The sequence below is a fragment of the Ursus americanus genome, chromosome 30, assembly GCF_024610735.1.
Source record: "Ursus americanus isolate L20-20 chromosome 30, mUrsAme1.1.p, whole genome shotgun sequence".
NCBI classification, from domain to species: Eukaryota; Metazoa; Chordata; class Mammalia; order Carnivora; family Ursidae; genus Ursus; species Ursus americanus.
The window spans coordinates 19,698,791-19,722,415 of NC_142156.1; the positions used below are offsets into that span (position 1 = coordinate 19,698,791).

The 23,625-nt window shown below is 45.6% G+C and overlaps 1 protein-coding gene across 2 annotated transcripts in view; it reads left to right on the top strand.

Annotated features, from left to right (window-relative positions):
• DNAH10 (dynein axonemal heavy chain 10) overlaps positions 1–23,625 on the top strand; it is a 126,180-nt gene that overhangs the window by 20,247 nt on the left and 82,308 nt on the right. For both annotated transcript variants that reach the window (XM_045778772.2, XM_087857428.1), the window contains exons 12-25: positions 1,797–1,991; positions 4,821–4,991; positions 6,965–7,141; positions 7,936–8,061; positions 8,841–9,013; positions 9,572–9,723; positions 11,484–11,648; positions 12,463–12,670; positions 14,805–14,961; positions 17,679–18,155; positions 18,267–18,425; positions 19,938–20,054; positions 20,139–20,241; positions 20,732–20,910. In XM_045778772.2, coding sequence (XP_045634728.2) covers positions 1,797–1,991; positions 4,821–4,991; positions 6,965–7,141; positions 7,936–8,061; positions 8,841–9,013; positions 9,572–9,723; positions 11,484–11,648; positions 12,463–12,670; positions 14,805–14,961; positions 17,679–18,155; positions 18,267–18,425; positions 19,938–20,054; positions 20,139–20,241; positions 20,732–20,910 — 2,559 coding nt within the window. The remainder of the gene's footprint in view (positions 1–1,796; positions 1,992–4,820; positions 4,992–6,964; positions 7,142–7,935; positions 8,062–8,840; positions 9,014–9,571; positions 9,724–11,483; positions 11,649–12,462; positions 12,671–14,804; positions 14,962–17,678; positions 18,156–18,266; positions 18,426–19,937; positions 20,055–20,138; positions 20,242–20,731; positions 20,911–23,625) is intronic.

The following is a 23,625-nucleotide window of genomic DNA, read 5'->3' on the forward strand; positions in this document are numbered from 1 at the left end:
ATTCCTTCTTAGTATTTGTTGAGAACTCGTTTGTGCCAGGCACCTGTGCTTGTCACTAGAGAAACTGTGGGAGCAAATCCAGGGCCGGCCACCTAACCCACAGGGCCCAGTGCGAACAGACGTGGGACCCCTTGTTCAAAAAGCAGGAAAAAAAATGCTATTAAAAACATCAAAATATAAAGCTCTTTCCTTTCTTCTGACCTCTTTCGCCTCAGCAGGCTTTAGTTTTTGTTTGCCACGACTGTAGCAAAGTAAAGAGAGTATAGGAAATTAAACATTTAAATTATTCCATGAATTTTACCGTTCATCCTTAAATTGTGCAGCGTTGGCTTAAAATGCAAGTACAATAGTTGATACGTGGCGTCGCCAGAGGGACACAGTTCGCGCTTTGTCGCTTGGATGCGCAGGTGCACGTCATTGCTGCCGGAGCAGCGGGAACACCGCACACAACTAACTCAGCTGCCTTTCTCTCCCTTCTTGACGCGCGCACGCTCTGCGGGCTTCTCTCCTGCTTGCTTGCTGACGAGCGGGGAGGGGCTGGGAGGGAAAGGAGAGGCCTTTGCTGTCCCTGCTGTTTGTTTTGTGTCATCATTTCACGGTGCGTAGCTGGCGAACACGGGGAAGTTACAGGAGCTGGAAGCCATAGTGTCAGTTTCCTGTTCAGGCGTGTTTCTCAGAACAGTTTGTAGCCTCTTGTGTCTGAAGCAAAGTCTGGTTTGAAAGGAGAACGTGGTCTCGTGGAGCAGCTAATGTCCTCGTGTACTTGTTGATGCAACACGCTTGCTTGTCCTGATTGCGAATGTCCCCAAACTGCCGTGCGCGGTGGGCCCACCAGAATCCTGTGCTCGTGGGTATCACACGCTCTGTGGCAAGGAGCAGAGGACACGCAGATCCCAGTTACCTGCTCATAGGTGTTCACGACTGTCCCATTGGGCTTCATTTACAAAACACATGTGCAAAGATAAAATTATGAAGAATTTCAAGAAGGTTAATTGCAGAGCCTTACACCCAGCATGGGGCCCTTCTGCGCCTGGAGCCCTGTGCGCCTGCCTGGGTCTCACGCCCGTGAAGCTGGCCCTGGCGAGCACGTCCCTAGCCCGTGGCTCCATGGAGCTTACAGTCTGGTAGAAGACAGATGGTAGACCTAACAATCCTACAGATAGACAGCTGCAGCTGAAGTCACTGCTCTGAAGAGCACAGTCGAGGAGGCTCTGGAAGCGCGTGCGGGGCCTGACCTGTTCTAAGGGGCTGCACGTGACAACGTGATTGTTAGTGATGAGTAGTAGCTACGGAGGCAGTTTGAACTGCAAGTACCAAAGCCCTGTGACGGGAAGGAACATGGGACTGAAAGAGGGCCAGGCCGGCTGCACGGAGGCGGGGCGTGGGGTGCCATATGGGAAGGGGTTACAGAAGAACAGGCAGACTATGCAAAGTGTGTCAGGATGTCTGGATCTTGTCCTACCTGCAGTGGGCATACTACCAGAGGTCTCAGACTGGGAGGAAGTTGCCTGTGTGACATAATTAAAAAAAAAAAAAAGATTATTTTAGAGAGAAAGTGCATGGGGGAGGGGCAGAAGGAGAGATTCTCCAACAGTCTCCCTGGTGAGTGCAGAGCCTGACTCGGGGCTCGATCCCATGACCCCAAGATCACACCCTGAGCCAAAATTAAGAGATTCCAACCGATGAAGCCGCCCAGGCTGAGTGTTGCCCTCAGGCAGACCTAGATGCAACCCATTTGTAGTTACAACATTCATGAGAAAACCAGATAACAACTGCCTTGTGTTTTATTTGGGCAGGTTATGGAGGAATTTTACAATATATTTGGTCCTGAACTAAAGGCAGTGACGGGGGATCCCAAGCGCATCGATGATGTCCTGTGCAGGGTGGACAGCCTGGTCACCCCCATGGAAAACCTGGCCTTTGATCCCTTCAGCATCAAGTCTTCCCAGTACTGGAAATATGTGATGGATGACTTCAAGATTGAAGTTCTGGCAAGTAACACATTGATCAGTTTAATCTTGGAAGCGGATACCATGTTTTCTCCATGTTAAATTAGTTATTTAGTTATGCTTATAATTTTTTTGAAGTCACAAAAATTAATACCTGCTTATAAAAAAAACCCCTGAAAACAAAACAAAAAAACCAAACAGAAACAATATGGAGGAGTATAAGGTAGAAGTGAACGTTCCTTCATCTTCTTTGTCCCCATTTCTTTTTTTTTTTTTTTTAAAGATTTTTATTTATTTATTTGACAGAGAGAGAGACAGCCAGCGAGAGAGGGAACACAAGCAGGGGGAGTGGGAGAGGAAGAAGCAGGCTCCCAGGGGAGGAGCCCGACGTGGGGCTCGATCCCAGGACCCCGGGATCACGCCCTGAGCTGAAGGCAGACGCTTAACGACTGAGCCACCCAGGCGCCCCTTTGTCCCCATTTCTATCCCTAGGTAGAATAAGGTTAAATCAAGCTGGACACAGTAGCATTTCTACAAAGGTGGGTTGGGTGTATAACTGGAGAGGACATAGGAGGGTGACTAATGAGACTTGATTTAGTAGACAGTAGGGAGCCACTAAAGGGTGTTGACCAATGGGGTGAGGTAATCAGAATAATGGTTGAGGATAGTTCTGGTCACAGCATAGGCTGATTGGGCTGGGGTATGACAGGAGGTGGGGAGATAATATGGGAGGTTGTAGCTTGGAGTGTGGGGGAGGCAGAGCTGTCAAAGGCTGTACCTGAGAATACAGTTTCACTCCACGCGGCATGATAGGATGGTGGATGGTTCATCATGCATACCTTTCTGGCATCATGTGGGAAGTAATCAGTAGCGTTCCCATTTATAACCCCAGAGCATCTTTTTATATGGACAACCCCAGACAGTTCTTCTTGAGTTATCTAAACACTTCCATTTAAAAAAAATTTTTTGTTTGAGAGAGAGAAAGAGAGAACACGAGCAGGGGGACGGGAAGAGGGAGAGGAAGCCAGAGAATCCCCAGGCAGATTCCCTACTGAGCATGGAGCCTAATGTGGAGCTTGATCTCAGGACCCTGAAATCATGACCTGAGCTGAAATCAAGAGTTGGCCGCTCAACCGACTGAGCCAACCAGGGGCCCCCAAACATTTCCATTGTAATTATGTCCAGTTTATCCTCAGCTTCTATTTTAAGTGTTATTAATTTTTAAATTGAACTTTTTATTAAATCACTTTGTCAAGTAATACTAAAAGGCTACTAATAAGAAAAAGCAGCCCCATGCTTAACCCCTCTCCATTCCCATTCTGTCATTTTTCATAATTCTAGATTTTTGTTGTTTACCTTCCTATTTCCTTAAAAATATGTCAATGTGGTTACTTTCTGATTTATCAAATTTAATCAGTTTTAGACACCTATTAACTTTTCAGAGTAGATATAGACTTGCCTGTCTTATTCCTGCCCCTATCCCTCTTTGCCTCTGTGTCATCTAATGTAGTTTTATCATAACTTTTGGGTAAATTAATGGTAGTGTTTACCTATTATGTCTGTGCAAATATTGTTCACTGCCAAGCCAAGAAGTCCATCATTACCACACCACGTTTCTGGTACGACCCTTCATTTTTCCTGAAGTTAATCATTGCTTTTATTTTTATTTGCCTGGCTATTTACATAGTTATTTTTTTCCCAACTTCTCTAACATCTCTGCCACTTATCTAATGGGTTCCATCTGCTCAAAAATATCAGTGCTATTATTTTCCTGGAGGCGTTTGTCCCAGAGCTTGCTCTCTTTCTGCTTCTAGTCTAGATTGTTTGCTCTTTAGACTTATTGCAAAGTAGTCATCCTAGGACTTATGTTTTCTGATCTGTGTTGGATCCTGTTTTCTAGGTTTTGCATCTTCCTCTTTCCCTGTGGCTCTTCGTTTTGCTGGAGCACATTTTTTAGGAGCTTCCTAAGTTTTCAATGGACATATATTTTTTGAGTCTTGTATGTGTGAATTCTAAAATCTAGTTATAGAATTTAAGGTTGAAATAAATTTTTTCAGAAATTTGATGGTATTATTCATTGATTTCTAGCTTTCAGTGTTAGAACTATGATGTCATTTTTTTTTTTTCGAGAGAGTGCGCACAAAGTTGGGGGGCAGAGGGAGAGGGAGAGAGAGAATCTTAAGCAGGCTTCATGCCCTGTGGAACCCAATGTGGGACTCAATCACCTGACCCTGAGATCATGACCTGGGCCAAAATCAAGAGTCAGACGTTTAACTGAGCCACCCCGGCTCCCCTGAACTCTGATGTCATTCTGATTTAGAACCAACCTTCTACTCTTTTTAGGGTAGGGCAGGATGAGGGTATAGAGGAAGCATAGTGGCCTGGCTGTGCAGGGTAGAGAAGGGATCGTGCGTCTGCCTCTCACCCTCCTGGTGCCTGGTGTCACCAAATGTTCAGCCTCCTGGAATTTTCATGGGGAGGAAATAGGTTCCCACCTGCTCCCCCGTTACCAGCATCAGGCTGTAATTCTCTGCCTTCTGTAAAGTGATTTATTTCCGTCTGCCTAAAACTCCTGAACTATCTTCTCTTGCTGTTGTGTCCTCTCCCCTTTTCTTTGTTTATATAAGTTAACACTTAAAAAAATTTCCTTTCGACCATTTTGAACTGAGTGAGGGGAGGGATCAGAGCCAATGCAGCCAGCCTGTTTTTAACTGGACACCAGCTTCCACTAACGCACAACGGAAATCCATCTCAAGTCACGAGTTTGTGTTTCGCTCCTTTCTTGCCACTTTGTTTTTGCAGGATAGTTACAGGGACACGAAGGCTGGGTTTGTTTGTGGCTTTTTTTCGACTTTTTTTTTTTTTTGGCAGGTTATTGAGAAAGAAGCAAAAAAAATTATTGATGAATCTTTTAAGACGCTTCGATCAGCTGAAGCAGCATTTGACATGCTTTTAAAATTTAAGCATATTCGTTCACGGGAAGCTATCAATCGACAAATGATGATGAAATTTAATGATATCCTTGCACAGTATTGCAAAGAGGTAATTGATCTATGGATGCTGTAGCAGTAAGAGACATTTGGCAAAATGTGAAGAGTCGAATCACGCTCTCTCCCTCATCCAAATTCAGGGAAACTGGAATTTCCCCAAATATGTGTGTCGCATGCCACGGGTAACCAACACAAAGTGCGTTTGTTTAGTGAGGAAATTCAGTAAGAATTTATCAAGTACAATGTTCTATAGCTCACGTTGTGATGGGCTCTGTATGAGTTAGTAGTAGTAAGAGCCACATTACTCATCACAGAAAGTCCTAGCTAATTCTCTGTGTATTTATGTATTCAGAAAAATGTCTCTGGTGCTCACGTATTCCAAGTATGGGGTTTGGCACAAAACACAGATTCTGGCTTCGAAGAAGTCCGTGTCTAGTGGGAGAAACAGACCAAAAAAAAAAGCTTATTTTATTCAGAGGATAAAGGATTTTACTCAGTTGATAAACTGAGAATATGTGATCTCCTCAGTTGGTATGACGTAAAGGGATTAAGTGATCTCTCAATGTGTAGCTTCCTCTTGCTGCTGGAAAAAGGTACTTCAAACTTTGTGACTTCAGACCACACAGATTTGTTATCTTATGTACTATTTTGAAGGTCAGGAGTCTGCTGTTTTCTCATTGGGTTGAAATCTAAGTGTCAGCAACGCTGTCTTCCTTTCTGGACTCTCTAGGGAGAATTGATTTCCTTGTTCTTCTCCCCCCACGCCCAGCTTTTAGAGCATTCATGCCCCCTTCCATCTTCAAAGCCAGCAATGCCTAGTCCCATGACCATCGCTCTGACCCTCTCTGCTGCCTCCTGCTTCCTCTCTTAAGGGCCCTTGTGATTGCTTCGGGCCCACCCAGCTAATCCAGGGTCATCGTCCTCTTGTAAGGTCAGCTGCTTGGCAGCCCTGATTCCCCTTTGTCATGTGATGTAACATTTCCACAGATTCTGGGGATGAGGACCGTTATTGCGGGGCTCTTATTCTGTCTCCCACATCAAATTACCCACATGAGAGGGTGGGGCTGCTGCTTTTAAAACGCAGGTCCAGACCATGTGGTCCAGAAATTCCACTCTGGGCATAGACCCTAACGAAGTGGACACAGAATCTTGAAGAGGTATTTGCACACCCGTGTTCATAGCAGCAGTATTCACACAGGCCAAAGTGTGCAAACGACCCCCGTATCTATTGATAGAGGAGTGTATACACAAAGTGTGGTCACTCCATGCAATAGAATATGACTCAGCCTTAAAAAGGAAGGACGTTCTGACACCTGCTGCCACATGGACGAGCCCGAAGGCATTCTGGTAGGTGAGACAGCCGGTCAGAGCACCCCAGCTACTCTGATACCACCTACATGAGCTACTTAGTGGGGTCGAACTCAGGAGACAGAAGGCAGAGTGGTGAGTGCGGGGGGTCAGGGAGGGGATGGGGAGTTAGTGTTGCAGGGGACAGAGTCACAGGTTGGGAAGGATGAAACAGTTCTGGAGACGGATGGTGGGGGTGGTTGTACGACAGTGTGAATGTGCTTCATGCCACTGAAATGCTCTTAAAGATGGCAAATTTTATGCTATGCATATTTTAACATAATTTTAAAAAGTTACATAAATATAAAATCTCAGTGGTGCGTGTGTACGCATGCACATACGCACACACACGCACACAGACACACACACGCACAATGCAGGCCTGGCCACTGGTCGTGCCTAGAACAGATCTCAAAATGTCTAATACGTCGGTGAGATGATTGTACGTAGTTTGTAGTAATAAGGCAATTTGGAGCACTGTGTACGTTAAACCAAAGAAAAAAAACTGGGGTGTAAGAAAAAATAGTAGATAATAAGTAGCCAAGAGCACGGTTCTGTATCTCGTTCGATTTCTGACATTCCAGTGTTCGTTGCTTTAAAGACACAAACCCCAAGTTCAGTCTGTCTTGGCTCACGGGCTGAGGCGTTCCACTTAGAGCACCTTCGATTGCCTTTCAGATCGACATAATTAACAAACTCTTTGTTCAGAACGTGGACAACCCGACCCTGTACAAGAATCACCCCCCGGTAGCAGGTGCGATCTACTGGGAGCGCTCCCTGTTCTTCCGGATCAAGCACACCATCCTCCGATTTCAGGAAGTGGAGGGGATCCTGGACAGCGACCGCGGAAGGGAAGTACGTGCTTTGGCTGGAGTTGTCCCCTTGTGCATTTCCGAGACCACGTAGAGCAGCCCGCGGGAGGAGCGTATCCATGCCTGCAACTTAGAAGGTCTCTCCCGTGGTCCCTGATTTCGGGCTCAGGTTTAAAACTACCTTTTGTGTTCTTTATCTTTGGCATCTTAATACATATGACCTCTTCCAGGTGGCAAGCCGTGTGGGCTTCTCCCTGAACTTCAGCTTCTCTGGAGGGGGACCATCTTTCTGATAATACCGCCCCTCCCCCACCCATGGGTTTTTGTACATTATATCACCGGGGTGGACAAACCTTTTGTTTAAAGGTTTGGAGAGCAAATGTTTTAGCAGTTTGCGGGTGGTACTGTCTCTGTCCCGACTACCAATGCTGCCGTGCTCTAGAGAGAAAGTAGTCAGAGCGTGACAATGAACAGGCGTGGCTGCGTTCTCATCAAACTTCGTTTACCAAGGCTGAAATTCTAATTTCATGTACTTTGCCCATGTCACAAAGCACTGCCATTCTTTTCGGTTTCCTGCTAATCATTTAAAAATGTAAAAGCTGTTCTTAGCTCTCGGGCTGCACCGAAGACAGCCCACGGGCGGGTCTGCTGATCTCTGCTAGCTGGTGTGGATTTCCAGCCATATCATCTTAAACACACCCTCCAAAATTTGTGAAAATCTGTGTGCTTCCTTTTGCAAAATGTGCTCACAGATCATTTTTTAAAAAGAGAATGGGGGGGTGGAAGAGAAATGTTATTTCCAAAGGCAAACTGACAGTTGCCTGAATTCTTTGACAGGTAAAACAAAAGTACTTGGAAGTGGCTAGGGCAATGAAGGACTATGAGGATAGGAAGTACGAGCAGTGGAGAGAGGCCACAGAGCTGATCCTGCCGACTCTTATGAAGAAGAGTCTGCTTACTAAGGTGTGTATTTCCAGATCCTTGCCCAGGTTAGGGCGGTCAGGGTAGATGACGGCGTCTGCCATTTTCTTGAGGTTTGATGTGTTGACCCGCTTGCCGTTGATAGGTATTTCCAAAATCAAAGGCAAAGAAGGGCCGAGGCTGAGAGGGGAGGAGACGGAGGCAGCATCATGTCATGGCTAGGAAACGCGCCGGAATCCGGCGGCCCTGCTGACTCTGTGGGCAAGCGGCTAAACTCTGAGCCTCAGTTTCCCCATTTGTAAAATGAGTCCGATCAGATGACGTCAACACACAAAGTACTAGTTGAACCATCTATGGAATAGCTGGCAGTTGACCTTCAGAAAAATGCCATTTCCCGCGATTCACCCTTGTCCACGGCACTTGGGCTATACAGAGCCTGATAAACAGCAAATGCTCAATAAAGAAATCCTTGCAGTGGGGGTGGGGGGAGGAGAGACCTGGGCGTGGGGGCTTTAGAACTGTGGTCTCTGAAATCCTGCAACAGGGACCAGAATGAGTGCAGAGGGCCAGATGGGCCCAGTAAGGAAGCCAGAATTCTGGTTATGTGCAATTGACGAATTTGGGAAAGGAAGCGACTAAATCGAACTCTTTAAGCGCTGTTCACTGAACAAAGTATGTATTGGAGCTAGCTCCAGCCAGCTTTCCAGTCTGGCCCCATCCAGGGCCCTACGTTGATCTTTTTTAAATGTACATGTACCCTGGGTTGTACCGGCTGCTGCTTGGACCGTCCTTGTCAAGCTTGTGAGACATCTCTTCCACAGACTTCTCCCATTGCTGACGAGGTGGCCAACTCTGACAAGGGGGCTGTGTTTGCAATCAACTTTCCACCTGCTCTCAAGGAGATTATTATCGAAACAAAGTACTTGGAACAGCTAGGATTCTCTGTCCCCGAATTGGCAAGAAATGTTGCTCTCCAGGAGGACAAATTTCTTAGGTAAAAAGATTCTTCTCTTCAATCAACAGCAAACTTTTTGATCTTGGGACCCCTTTATACATTCTTAAAAACTCATGTTAACCCCACCCCTCCTGCCTTTTTTTTTTTTTTGCATTTTATAACCACCAGGATTAGAAATTAAAATTAAGCAATGTTTAAATTATGTATTCATCCCAAACCCATTACACGTTAATGTAAATAATAGTTTCTAATGAAAAGTAGCTGATACTTTCCAAAATAGAAAGTTAGTGGGAAGACTGGCATTGTTTTCAGTTTCTGCGAATCTTTCAATTAAAGAGTTAGCCTGGGGAGGCCTGGGTGGCTCAGTCAGTTAAGTGTCCGACTCTTGGTCTCTGCTCGGGTCTTGATCTCGGGGGTCGTGAGTTCGGGCCCTATGTTGGGCTCCATGGTGGGCAGGGAGTCTGCTTAAAAAAAAAAAAAGAAAGAAAGACAAAGCTTTAGCCTGATTAATGGTCTTTTGTAATATATCTAAAAAGTTAAGCTTTTTATGAGCTCCTTTGCGCGTCCTCATATCAGTGACTTTCCTGTGATGTGCAGGCATACGGAAGGAATACAGCGTATGTTGGATCATTATCACATGCTCATAGGAACGCTAAATGAGGCAGAGTCTCTTCTTCTCGACGATCATTCCCAGGAATTAATAAGAGTGTTTAGGTCTGGATATAAGAGGCTAAACTGGAACTCACTAGGTAACATAATTCATCTGCCTATTTATTGCTTTTTAGACTTTGGGATGCAAAAATAATTTTTTTAGATTTAGTTGAATCATAATTTATGTATGCAGATGTCGCTAACACCTGAGTTTTGAACATTAATCATTTATGCTTGGTGGAACTTAGAATTAATCTCAAGGCTTTAGCTGGGACTGAAGACGAGATGGGATGCCATTTGGACAGTCTCCTGACACAGCCCTTTCTCCTCCAAAAATAAAGTAACTCCTCCTCCTTGACTATGGATGTCCAATTGCATCATCATTTATTGAAAAGGCTAACTTTTTCCATTAGATTGAGTTTGCATCTTTGTAAAAAACTAGCTGGGCATATTTGCATGGGTCTGTTTCTGGGTTCTTTATTCTTTTCCATTGATGTATGTGTCTGTTCCTCCGCCAGTACCACAGTCTTGATTACTGTAACTATATGGTAAATCTTGAAATTGGCTAGATTGATTCTTCCCATTTTTTTTTTCTTAAGCAAATTATTTTGGCTGTTCTAGTTCCTTTGCTTTTCCATATGAATTTTAGAAAATTTTGTCTATATCTACCAAAAAAATGCTTGCTGGGATTTTGATGGGAATTATGTTAGTTCTGTATATCAACTTAAGGAAAATTGATACCTGTACTATGTTGAGCTTTGCAATCCATGAGCATGGTATATCTTTCCATTTTATTTAGATCTCTGGTTTCTTTCATTAGCACTGTGTAGTTTTCAACGTACAAGTTTTGTACATTTTTGTTATATTTATGCTGAAGTGTGTTGTTGAGTGGTTGTAAATGATATTATGTTTTTAATTTTGGTGTCTACATGTTTGTTGCTAGTTTATAGAGGTACAATTAATTTTTTGTATGTAATCCCTTCTACCTCCATGGCCTTTTCTGATACTACCATGGCAGGCCCAAGGGGCAGAGGGATTGGGGTGCTTCATCACAGTATTACAGAGGTGGAAGGCTAGGCCGCCCAAATGGCCCTTCCTGGCAAGGGTTTGGGTGGGGTCACAGTTTTTTCTATGGTGCTTGACTAGAGTAGAGCAGTTACTGTGTAAAATTTTCTGTCTTGTCGGGATGTCCCTTTCCTGGTCCTTTGGCTAGAGAGAGCAGGCTTTTTGGGGGCTTTGGCATTTATGGGTTGCTGGTTTCTTAAGCTCTAGGTCTGAGATATAGAAGGAAAAGGAACCCGGGGATCTCATTCTTTGGGTCCCAAGGTCCCTAGCTGGTGGGCTTCTCTCCACTTTTTTAGAGTCTTATTCTGTTTTATAGGTAATGTGCAGGGTTCTTAACTGTGTTTAGTGGGAGGAGTAAGGAAAAGCATGTCTACTCCTTCTTGGAAGTAGAAGTTCCCTCTATTTTATTTTTATTTTTAAAAAATATTTATTTGACAGAGCACAAGCAGGGGGAGCAGCAGACAGAGGGAGAGGGAGAAACAAGCTCTCTGCTGAGCAGGGAGCCTGATGCAGGGCTTGATCCCAGAACCCTGGGATCATGGCCTGAGCCGAAGGTGGACACTTAACCGACTGAGCCACCCAGGCGCTCCTGGTTGATTCTGAGAACAGGGCTCCTTGTCCTAGTCCCCAAGGGTGCTAAGTGGATGTTTGCTACCACAAAGAACCAAGGGGATGAGATGAGCAGGGTCTTTCCTGTGAAGGGATGCTAGTATTAACCTTCCAGATGTTGGTGGGCAGGTTATGGAAAGAGTTGAAAGCCAAATATCTTTTTTCTTTCTCTTTTTTTCCAAAGGTATTGCTGACTACATAACTCGTTGCAAACAGGCCATTGGGAAATTTGAGTCCCTTGTCCACCAGATTCATAAGAATGCAGATGACATTTCTAATAGGCTTACATTAATAGAGTCTATAAATCTCTTTAAATATCCAGCACCTAAAAGTGAGGAAGATCTCCCAGGTAGATATGATTTCTTGTTTCTTTGATTACAGAAGAAATGAGAAAAACCTGTTGGTTATGATTGCACACATGCTCACACACACGCATGTATTCCACGAACAGGTTAAAACCATTCCTAAAGATTTCCATCATTTACTTGAAAGGATCACGAGTAAGTCTTGCTTTTTGCCATGTTTTATGTATTGCTTAGACAGTTTTACAAATTTCTGAGTCTGTAAAAATCAGTAGTACTTTTGTCAATAACTTTGTAACAGTAAAATAGATTGTGTTTTTTTAGTTTTGTTTTTAAAGATTTTATTTATTTGACAGAGACAGCCAGCGAGAGAGGGAACACAAGCAGGGGGAGTGGGCGAGGAAGAAGCAGGCTCCCAGCGGAGGAGCCTGATGTGGGGCTCGATCCCAGAACGCCGGGATCACCCCCTGAGCCGAAGGCAACGCTTAACGACTGCGCCACCCAGGCGCCCCTAGTTTTTTTATGGGCTCACATTTACTTGTTTAAACATGATATTTTAAGTGGTCTTAGTCTAGTCAAAAAGCAATTTAAGAAAAGATTGTCCAAAAATATAAAAGTCTTTTTTTTTTTTTTTTTTTGTATGTGGTATGCCTTGGCGTGCACAATGGGCGTTCCCATGTTGTTATTTACTTTTTGCTTACGGCATGTCTTAGCTCTTGGTATTGACTTATTTTCTGCTTTCAATCTAGGTCAGAGGCTGGTTTTGTATTTCTAAGAGATACAGCTAGTGTTTAGACTGCTTTGCGAGTAATGTCCTTTCCTGCATTCCTGAAGAATGGTAACAGGTGTCTCCCTCTACAGGTGTGAAGGAATTCTTTGAGCACATCGAACGAGAAAGGGCCAAAGATGTGGATCACATGGTCAGGTGGTATCTTACCATTGGGCCTCTACTGACCAAAGTCGAGGGTCTGGTCATCCACACCAACACGGGCAAGGCTCCCAAGCTGGCCTCCTATTACGAATACTGGGAACGTAAAATTTATGAGGTCTTGACAAAGCTCATCCTGAAGTAAGTTAATCTTGCTGCTTGTTTTAAAGACAGGGTGCTAGATTAAACTAGTTTGCATATATGAATAAAGAGAGGGTCACAAAATGCAGAATAGAAATCATTTGGACGGTAAGTCTGCTTTCTGGTTGAAGGGTACTCACAGGATGGAAGGATGACTTTCCAGTTTGGCTCACATTCTTGTTAGGCCCCTCAACATTCAGAAAAGGAAATGATCCCTCTCCCCGCTTCAACTATCCAAAAGACATACATGTGTCTGTGTTTGGCTGGTAACAGAGAATTTGTCACTCAGTATTACCTGAATCCTAGGCGATGCCCTCCCCTGTATTGAGAGAGGCTGAACTGAAGGACGTAGGACCCATTTACTCTCCCCGATGGTCTGCAGTAGATCCCTGGCTGGCATGGGCATCACATATGTGTTGAATGCCTGTTACGTGGGCCAGCCTCACAACCGACAAGGCTCCCCCCTCCCTCCCAGAGTTCTCAGTCCACAGCCCAGCACCTCCGCTAGACCAGCTGAAAGCTGACTGCCTGGGCTTTGTTGCATTGACTTAGTATCATTTTAGGAAACCAGCCTAAGAACTTCATCACTGGGACTATTACCTCCATATTGTCAAGGGTGGTGGTCATTTCATCAGGCAACCCCTTTTTTGTGAAGAACCCCAGAAGAAATTTCTCTAGTGTCCCTTCTGATCTTAGCCTCCTGAAAAAGTAGTTTTCTTTTTCTCTGTCACTTTTTCGTTGTTTTGTTTTTAAATAGTGTGGATACTATGAATTGTTGACTTCATAGCTTTCCCTTTTCTCCTTGGCTGCCGGGAAACTCAGAACCAAATTTGTAGCCTAAATGCAGGAAGTGTGTAGGTATTTGTTTTCATTGTCTCATTCTTGACTCTACGTATATACATTTAAATCTATCATGTATGGGAGCTTACTCTGCACCAGGCTCATGTTACACTCTTTACAGTCTCATCCCCATTTTTCAGACACAGACTGTTGGGAGAATAAGTGATTCGCCCAAGGCCACACACACATCTAAGAAGAAGGGCTAGGATGTGAACCTGGGCCAGTTACCACTTCATTAAACATCTGTGATTAGTGTCTCCTTTCTCTATTTTACCCCACTGATTTTAGGGTCTCTTACTGCAGTTATTTTTGTGAGCTGCTAAAATCTACTTTGAAACAAGACATTATTAAATAACCACCTTTGGTTGTCTTGCTTCCTGGACCCAGTTTGACAAATTTCACTAAGTTGATCCTTTACAAAAATCTGTTTTTCTACACATGTCATTTTTAAAATTTTTGCTTCCAACTTAGATTCCTGCAGCAGCCCCTTACATAGGGCACCTCCTGTAGTGTTTCCCTTTCTAATATGCTGTGTGTCCGTCCGTCTGTCCATCCATCCATGCTTTCATCTATCCATCCACTCATCCGTCCATCCACTCATCCGTCCATCCATCCACCCACCCGTCCGTCCGTCTGTCCACCCACTTGTCCATCCGCTCATCCATCCATCCATCCATCCATCCATCCATCCATCCATCCATCCATCCACTCATTCGTTCATTCACAGGTTTCTTAGAGCCTGCCTGTGCCAGGCACTGGACCAGATAGGGCCCCTGTCCTTCTGGAGCTCCTCCATCCTCATAGGAGAGTTACAAAACGCAAGGGACCAGACCTAACCAAGATGATTACTGTGAAAGAAATAAGGCCGAATAGTGTTTCCGGGAGAAAACGGAGCAGCTCTTGTGGCTGGGTGGTCAAGAAAGGCCTCCAGGGGCCACGTTTGAGCTGAGTCCTGAAGACCAGGAGCAAGCTCCAAGAGCGAGGGCTCTCTGGGGGAAGACAAAGCCAGTGTGAGGACTGTTTTTCCTGGAACAGGTGGAACAGCTTCTGCAAGACATCACTGTTATTTAAGTGTCTTCCGACTAATAGGTATTCACTTTCCAAAAGTAGAACTGAGCTATTGAAAAACAGGCCCAAGCGGGGGCGCGTGACAACTCAGCGTGCGCTGTCGTTGCGACACTGCATGTGTTCCTCCTCACGGCGGGTTCCATGTGTGACTTGTGGCGCTGGCTGCCTCTGTCGGGTGCCGGATGTGCTCCACTGAGCCCTGGTCTCTTTTACGAACCCCTCGTAGGAATTTGCGGTCTTTTAATTCTCTGATCCTTGGAAACGTCCCTTTGTTCCAAACGGACACCATTCTGACGGCTCCTGAGATCATCTTTCATCCCAATGCGAGTGAGATCAACAAACTGTGCGTCCACTGTGTCCGAAATTGCGTGGACATCACCAAGGTAAGGGCAGAGCTGTCTGTGTGGGCTCACAGGGGCTCGTCGCCACCGACGGCTGGCCTGCAGCTTTGGGAAGCAAGTTGCCGAGGCCATGGAGAACCCCGGCTCTGCGCTCCTCGTCCAGACTGCTGCAGTCCTTCCTGGCTCCTCCTCTGGACCACTAGAGCCCAGAGCGTCCTGGCTTGATCCCAGCTCCGTGTCTCCTATCCATGCAATCACCCCCAGTCCCATGCTTATAATGCCACCCCTCTGGAGACGACCGCCCCCTCCAGCCTCAGCCCGGACCTCTCTGCTGCACACTACGCTCTTCGCATCTCCTGCCTCCTGGGTGTGTCCTCTCCCACCTCAGTCTTGGCCTGTCCAAGGTGGAGTTCTTGACTTCCCATCTTGCACCCTGATCCTGCCCCAGGTTTTCCTCCTGCAGGATACTGGCACCAACCCCAACCCAATCGCATGAGCCAGAAACCTAGGAGCCAGGCTTGACTCCTCTGTTTCCTCCCATCCACCCCTACCCCGCCGCTCGGAGGCCTGGTTGGCTCCCGTGCCTCATCCCACGCTTGGACGACTACAGTAGCTTCACAGTCCGTTCTCCACCACGGCCGGGGCCGGGGCCGGGGGGCGGGGCAGAGTTATCTTTTTAAAATACGAGTCATTTCACGTCACATCTCTTTCTACAAAAACCCCCAATGACTTCATATTGCATTAGAACGTAAGCCGAACTCCTTACCGTGGTCATAATCCAGCACCTGCCTTTTTTTTTTTTTTTTTTTTAGATTTATTAATTTAGAGAGCACATGCGTGTGAGCAGGGGAAGGGCAGAGAGAGAGAGAGAATCTTAAGCAGACTCCCCGCTGAGCTCGATCTCATGACCCCGAGATCATGATCTGAGTAGAAACCAAGAGTCGGATGCTCAATCACCTGAGCCACCCAGGTGCCCCCCCCCGCCTTTCTGGTCCCCGTTGCTCCCTGTCATGCTCCAGCTCAGTGTGGCCTAATTACCCTCTCTCGGAGCTTCAGGGTTCCCGTTTCATGACTGAAAGCAAAATAAGCAAAAGTGTTTCACTAGGAGCTTAGCGACTCTTTGTTAAGTGGAGATGGTGATACGATCTGCCTTCCAGAGCTTTCCGTGGGATTACAGTTTGTAATGTGTGCAGAGCGCTTAGCATGGTGATGGCAGTTCATGGATCCGAACGAACATTGCCTGAGGGCCAGTGATAGCAGTCCGATTGGTACTTCACGTTATTCCCGTTTTACAGACGGCGAGGAGCTATGTGTAACACACCCATGCTTCGCTGTCCTGAACCACGCTTGATGAAAGGAACAGGGAATCTTTTTTTCTGAAAGATTTTATTTATTTATTTGAAAGCGAGAGCCCAAGCAGGTGGAGTGAGAGAGGCAGAAGCAGACTCCCCGCAGAGCAGGGAGCCCGATGTGGGGCTCGATCCTGGGACCCTGGGATCGTGACCTGAGCTGAAGGCAGACGTTAAATCAACTGAGCCACCTAGGCGCTGCTCCAGGAGGAAGGAATCTTGACTGTGCAGCAGGGGGTGTCAAATTCACAGATTTGTTCTGGGACCCTGGGGAGTTCGTTTTCCTGACTTAAGTGTTTCCATCTATAAAATGGAAACTGATGTTCAGGAAGTGGATGGCTATTATTTTGAAAGTTGGCTTTTTTTTTTTTTCATAATAAGCCACTTTAAGTCTTAGTGGCTTAAAATAATAACTATTTTGCTCATGGTTCTGTGGACTGGGCTCTGAGAGGTTCTTCAGGTCCTGGCCGTGCTCAGTCACATGTCCGATGATCAGCAGGCTGCTGGCGGGGGCACCATGGTTCTGCGAGTGGCTTGCCATCATCTAAGCTAGTTCAAGCACCTTCATCTGCTGGTTGCACGGTTTCGAGAGCATGAGAGGGGAAGCTGCTGGGCCACAGCTGCCACAACACCACGTCTGCCCCTCTCCGTTGGTCAAGTCAAGTCACAGGCTAGTGCAAGGTGGGAAAATAGACCCCCCCCCATGATAGACAGTTTTGCCAACAGACTCATCCCTTGATGGGAGGAACAAAGGATTGTAGTTATTTTTGCAATCTAGCACAATTTATTAATAAAATGATTTCAGGAGTAGAATTCAGTGGTTCATCACTTACGTACAACACCCATCTGGATGTCGTCTTTGTCTATTCGTGTCTTTCCCCGATTTCTTAACTGGGTTATTTTTTGGGTGTTGGATTTGATAAGTTCTTTATAGATTTTGGATACTAGCCCTTTATTAGATATGTCATTTGCAAATATCTTCTTCCATTCCATAGGGAAACCAGTATTGCTCTGTATGTTAGCTAACTAAAATTTAAATAAAAAATGTTAAAAAAAAGTCAAACTCATAAAGGCAGAGAGCAGAATAGGGGTTGCCAGGGGCTGGGGGATGGGAGAAATGGGGAGTAACTAGTTGGTAATTTAGTGGTAATGAAAAACTTCTAGAATGAGGTCATCGTGAGGGTTGTGCAGCACTGTGAACGTACTTAGTGTAACTGAATTGTGAATATTTTAAATGGCCCAAGTGGCAAATTTTATGTCATGTATTTTTTACCACGGTAAAAATGTGAAGGGGAAAACATAATGACGTGATTTCCATCATTAGCAAGACTTATTCCTGAACGTGAATATATAGATGGGAAGCAAAATAAATACCGAAGTGCTGTCTTTTCCCGATTCTTCTTTTGCCAGCATTTTGTTCGATGGATGAATGGCAGCTGCATCGAATGCCCTCCACAGAAGGGGGAGGAGGAAGAACTCGTTATAATCAGCTTTTACAATGATATTTCCCTGAACCCTCAGATAACTGAACAAGCGGTTATGATCCCCCAAAATGTCCACAGGATTCTGATTAGTCTCATGAAGTACCTGCAAAAATGGAAAAGGTATCGCCCCCTGTGGAAACTGGACAAAGCCATCGTGTTGGAGAAGTTCGCCGCCAAGAGACCTCCCTGCGTGGCGTATGATGAGAAGCTGCAGTTCTATTCCAAGATAGCCCAGGACGTCCTGCACCACCCTTTAATCAAGGATGAGCACTGCATCAGGCTCCAGCTAGGGCCTCTGGCAAACACGGTGCAGGAAAATGCCAAGTCCTGGGTGACCTCACTTGGAAAGCTGCTCAATGAGTCAGCAAAGGAGGAGCTCCACACCCTGTGCGAGGAGATGGAGGTAGCAGAACGCTGGGTTCAATCAAACCGCCTCTCCTGAAAGTTGGTCTTCGTTTGGGACTGGTTTTTTCCCCCCTAGGTTTATGTAGTCTCCTTCGACCTTCTTTTCTAGAGCCTGGCCAAGAGCCTGAAGAAGAGCCCCAGTACCCTTGAGGACCTCAAGTTTGTCCTTGCAACCATTGCCGAAATCAGAAGTAAATCTCTGGTCATGGAACTGAGATACAGGGACGTCCAGGAGCGGTACCGCACCATGGCCAAGTATAAGGTCTTTGTGAGTGCGCCATTTCCTTAAGCGTTTCACAGCTGGGGTGACTTCTCAGACCCTTTCCAGAAATTCTTCTCCAATATGACTTTAAGTAATGACATTTAAATGTAAAGCAACCCCACAGTTATTTAGCTTAACGAAAACAGAGATTATTTCTTGATCTTGCATGGCTCAAATAGTATTTTTCATAGATTGATCTGTAAATCTAAGTGCACACCATGTCGATTCTCCCTCCTCCTTTTCTTTTCTTTTCTTTTCTTTTCTTTTCTTTTCTTTTCTTTTCTTTTCTTGGTGTTAACTTCCTTTCATAAATAAAAGGCTTTGCAAAAATGGTAAGAAGAGGAGAGTCAGAGAGAGGGAGAGGGATAAGATGATAAAAATGGGTAGAGGATAATAATTATCTTTATTTGGGGTCATTCAGGGTGGTTTCAATGATCTTTGGAAGTCTGAGGAGGAGTTTGAGGGGGTGTGGCATCTCCGTGACACTGTGTGCAAAATTTTGCATGCTGTGCTTCACATATACTCAAAAAGAATCAGCTGGAAAAACAGACTAGGAAGAAGCAGCAAATAACTGTTATAAGTCTGCATTTGCACAAAACTTGTATTTCAGCATTTATGTTGCTTGACTGCTTTGAACACCTAGAGATCCTCTCCTCAGAAAAATGCACAGTATGCAAAATTCATATTTTTATGATTAAAATAAAGGTTCTCAATGTTGTCTTTCCTTTATTGAGTAGAATTATTTAAAGTTCTGTGTCTTAGAACTCCATTATGGTCTGCTTATATCGTCTGTGTGTCTCTTGGTTTCCTTCAAGTCCTTTTGCTCTTTGCCTACCTGTTATTTCTGATTGAGTCCTGGACATTGGACATAATAAATTTCTAGAGAGAATTGGAGTCTCCAGATGTTGTTATAGTTCGTCAGAGGAGATCTGTTTTTGCTTCTGACAGTGCAGCTGGATGCATCAGCAAGCTAAGATAACCTTGTTTTAATTAGAGTTTACGTTGATTCGAAGATGGGTTTTAGTTTATGAAGGGCTTATCTCCCTTGGTTATCTCTTTATGTATTATCTACTTATTTTTAAACATGATTTTATCCTGATGTTGTTTACATTATAAATATATAATTTTTTCCTAATTCAAGCAGTTTCCTTGTGGGTTCAAATGACCTAGCCTGGGGCGCCTGAGTGGCGCAGTCGTTAAGCGTCTGCCTTCGGCTCAGGGCGTGATCCCAGCGTTCTGGGATCGAGTCCCACATCAGGCTCCTCCGCTAGGAGCCTGCTGCTTTCTCTCCCACTCCCCCTGCTTGTGTTCCCTCTCTCACTGGCTGTCTCTCTCTGTCAAATGAATAAATAAAATCTTTAAAAACAAAACAAAACAAAACAAAAAAACAAATGACCTAGCCTGCTTTTACCAGAACCAGAAATCCCTGGGAAGTAGCTTTGACCAGAATTTCCGTTCCAAGTTGCAGACCATTTATTGTTTGTTCTGTTTTAAAAAAAAAAAATTTTTTTTTATTAGCCTTCTGATGCAGAGAAAGAACTGGTTGACAACATTGAAAACATGTGGTCAAATCTGTTTAACGAATCAGTGAATGTGGAGCATGCTCTTGGGGGCATCAAGAGAACTTTCACAGAGGTACGTTCTAAATTTTTTACTTTCTGAGTAAAGCTATTGACATATATCCATTGGGATAAATTAATGCAATCCTGCCCTTCTCAGATTACTCGCGGTGAAATATCAAACTACAGACAGCAGATAGAAGATTTTGCAAAGCGTTTTTATCGTGAAGGCCCTGGTTCTGTTGGTGATGACCTTGATAAAGGTAAGAATATTCCCTTTGCACTTACGAGGTACTTGAATACGTTTTGCTTAAGAATTTTATGGGACGATGGCATGGAGCAGTGGTTTTTAACCTTGCCTGTACCCTGGGCTCACCTGAGGATCCCCAAAGCCCACGGATGCCTGGTGCCCAGACCCGAACAGTCTGATTCCGTTGTTTTGGAGGGTGGTCCAGATGCCAAAATGTTTAAAGCTCCCCTGGGGATTCCAGTGCGCAGCCCAGGCTGAGCCCACTTAGAGGGATGAATGTGAAGGAGACAGAATTTTCTAACTGGAGGATTTTGCATGCGTACCTGGCCCTCTGGTTTCTGTTAGAATGGCGGAGAGAGAAAGTTGTGATTCCAAACGTGTCTTCCCAGATGGCTTCTGTGGATGGAATGATAGTTGGTGCATTCGCCTGTGATTTCTTACTCCATTTTGTGTACCTTTTATTTTTACGCACTCGTTGATCTATGTTTTTACTTATTCACCAGGACTAGAACTTTTAGCCACTTTTGAAAAAGAGCTCACGAGACATGAAAAGAACCGTCAGGAGTTGGCTAATGCTGAGAAACTTTTTGATCTTCCAATTACAATGTACCCAGATCTGCTCAAAGTGCAGAAGGAAATGAACGGGCTGAGGAATATTTACGAGCTCTATGAAGGATTAAAGGTAAGCGTCTAGGCTCAGACTCCGCCTCACGGAAGGCAGTGTGGGACCTGACCTGGCCCAGCGGACAGTGAGGCCACCACGATGAAGAGCCGGGGGCCAGTTTCGTAGAAGCTCTCACTTTGGCTCTTGGGAAAAAGGGATGGGGGACAACTGCCAAAGGATCTAGGATTTCCATTTGGGGAGAAAGTTGTGGAACTAGATGGCGGTGATGATTGCACAACATGGTGAATATACTCGATATTGCTGAATCGTACATGTGAAAGTGATTAAAATGGGAAATGTCATGTGTATTTTACCACAATAACGAAAAAGAACACTCTCTTCGGTGGGTGGGGCTTGGTTAAGGAGTGGGGTGAGCCATTTAGTTGGGGCGCCTGGCTGGCTCAGTCGGTTAAGCGTCTGCCTTTGGCTTAGGTTGTGATCCCAGGGTCCCAGAATCAAGCCCCGTGTTGGGCTCCCTACTCAGCCTTCTCCTTCTAGCCCTCTCTCATGTGCGCGCGCTCGCTCTCTCTCTCGCTCACTCTCAAATCAGTAAAACTCTTTGAAAAAAAAAAAGTAGCAACTATCCTGACATTTGGATGCCGTCTTGCATATATGTTCTCCATGCAAATTCATGGCATTCATTTATTCATCCTCCATCTATTCACTCCACTCTGTACAGCCTAGCACTGTGCTGGTTGGAAAGTAGGGTCTGGAAAGTGTGGCATCTGCCCAATCTGTTTCTGCCCCGTTGGGCCCCCCAGAGAGTTTGGTTCTCCCAAGAAACAGAACCAATAGGCACCAAATCTATCGTGCTCTCTCTCTCTCTCTCTCCCTCTCTCTCTCTCTCTCTCTCTCTCTCTCTCTCTCTCTCTCTCCTCTCTGTTATAAACTCTGTGCCCAACGTGGGGCTCGAAGTCACAACTCCAAGATCAAGAGTCGCGTACTCTACCAACTGAGCCAGCCAGGCGCCCCACCGAATAGATTTGTTATAAGGAATCGGCTCATACGGTTATGGAGACCGGAAGTCCCAAGATGTGGGGTTGGCAAGCTGGAGACCCAGGAGAGCTGATGGGGTAGCTCCGGCTCAGTCTGAGCTCGAAGGCAGGAGAAGACTGACGTCCCAGCCTGATGACAGGCAGAGTTCTCTTACTCAGGCTCCTTCCGTTCAGTCTTTCAGTGGATTGGATGAGGCCCACCCTCAGTGGGGAGGGAAATCTGTACGCAGGCTACTGATTCCCATGTTAAATCTCACCCAGAAACACCCTGGGAAACACTGTCTGGAAGATTTTTAACCAAATATCTGGGCACCTGTGGCTCGGCCAAGTTCACACATAAAATTAACCGTCACCCTGACCCAAGGACAAAACACCATACTGCTCTGATGTGTAGTAGGAATACAGCAGACAGCACCGTGGGACCCAGGGGAAGAAGGCGGCGGCTCAGGGAGGTGGCGTTTGAGCAAGGCTCTGAACCAGGAGCAGGTTTTTTCTTGGTGCGGTCATTGGATTTAGGGCCCGTCCTACTCCAGCATGACCTCCTCTTAATGAATTCCATCTGCAAAGGTCTGATCTCCAGAGAAAGTCACATTCTGAGATTCCAGGGGGATGTGAGTTCTTGTGGGGGGACAGTCTTCAGCCCGGTACAGCCGGGAGTGGGGTACATGGAGGAGAACAGGAGCTGAGCTTGGAGCACTCCATTGTCAAATGCCACAAGAAGATATCCCAAAAGGAAAGGAGAATGAGGAGGGGCCACGGTAGTAGAGGAAGACCGATGAGTAGAATGTCTTGGAAGCCAAGTGAAAAAAGCCTTTCCAGGGGTGGGGCTGTCCAACGGCCCCATGTGCTGCGTCAGATCAGGTAAGGGGGGGTGTGGAATTGAGCGCCGAATTTCACATCATGGAGGCCACCGTGATCTTGGAAACATTTCGATGGATTGGTAGCCGTGGAAGCCTGATTAGAGTGAGTCCAAGGTATTTGCCCCAAAGAAAAGAAAGCACAGGTCCCTACAAAGACTTTTACATCAGTGTTCAGAGCCGTTTTATTTGTAATAGCCCAAGCCTGGAGACAACCCCGATATCCACCAAGTGAATGGGTAAGTACGCCGTGCCACGTGCGTCCCATGGAACGTGAGGAGGTAGTAGCAAGGATTCAACTGTGATGTACTAGGGTAACAACATGGGTGGGTCGCGGAATCATCTTGCTGAGATACCAAAGAGCACATCCTGTATGATTCCATCTGCATAAAATTCTAGAACACGCCAATGAATTCATCATGGCAGAAAGCAAGGCAGTGTATCTGGGGGTGGGAGGGGGGGTTACAGAGAGGCAGGAGGAGACTTTTGAGAGCTATGAACGAGTTTGCGATCTCGGCTGCGGTGATGGTCCCATGGGGGTGCACACATGCCCGAACTCAGCAAATTGTGCATCTAAATATGTCCCGTTGTGTACGCCAGTTAATCCCCAATCAAGATGAAAAAAGACAGAATGGGAAGAGAGGAATCAGAAACCCCAAATCTAGACAGCTTTCCCAATGTGTTTTGTTGCGAAGGGAAGCAGAGGAATGAGCGGTTCGGTGGAAGGGATGTGGGGTCAGTATAATTTTTTTAAGATGGGAGAAATAACAGCGGGAATCGTGTAGTGGTGGGAATGATCCAGTAAGGAGGAAACACGGTGAGAGGAGACTTGCTTGAGTGAAGTCTGTTGTCCTTGAGTCAGAGGGAAAGGATGGGGTCAG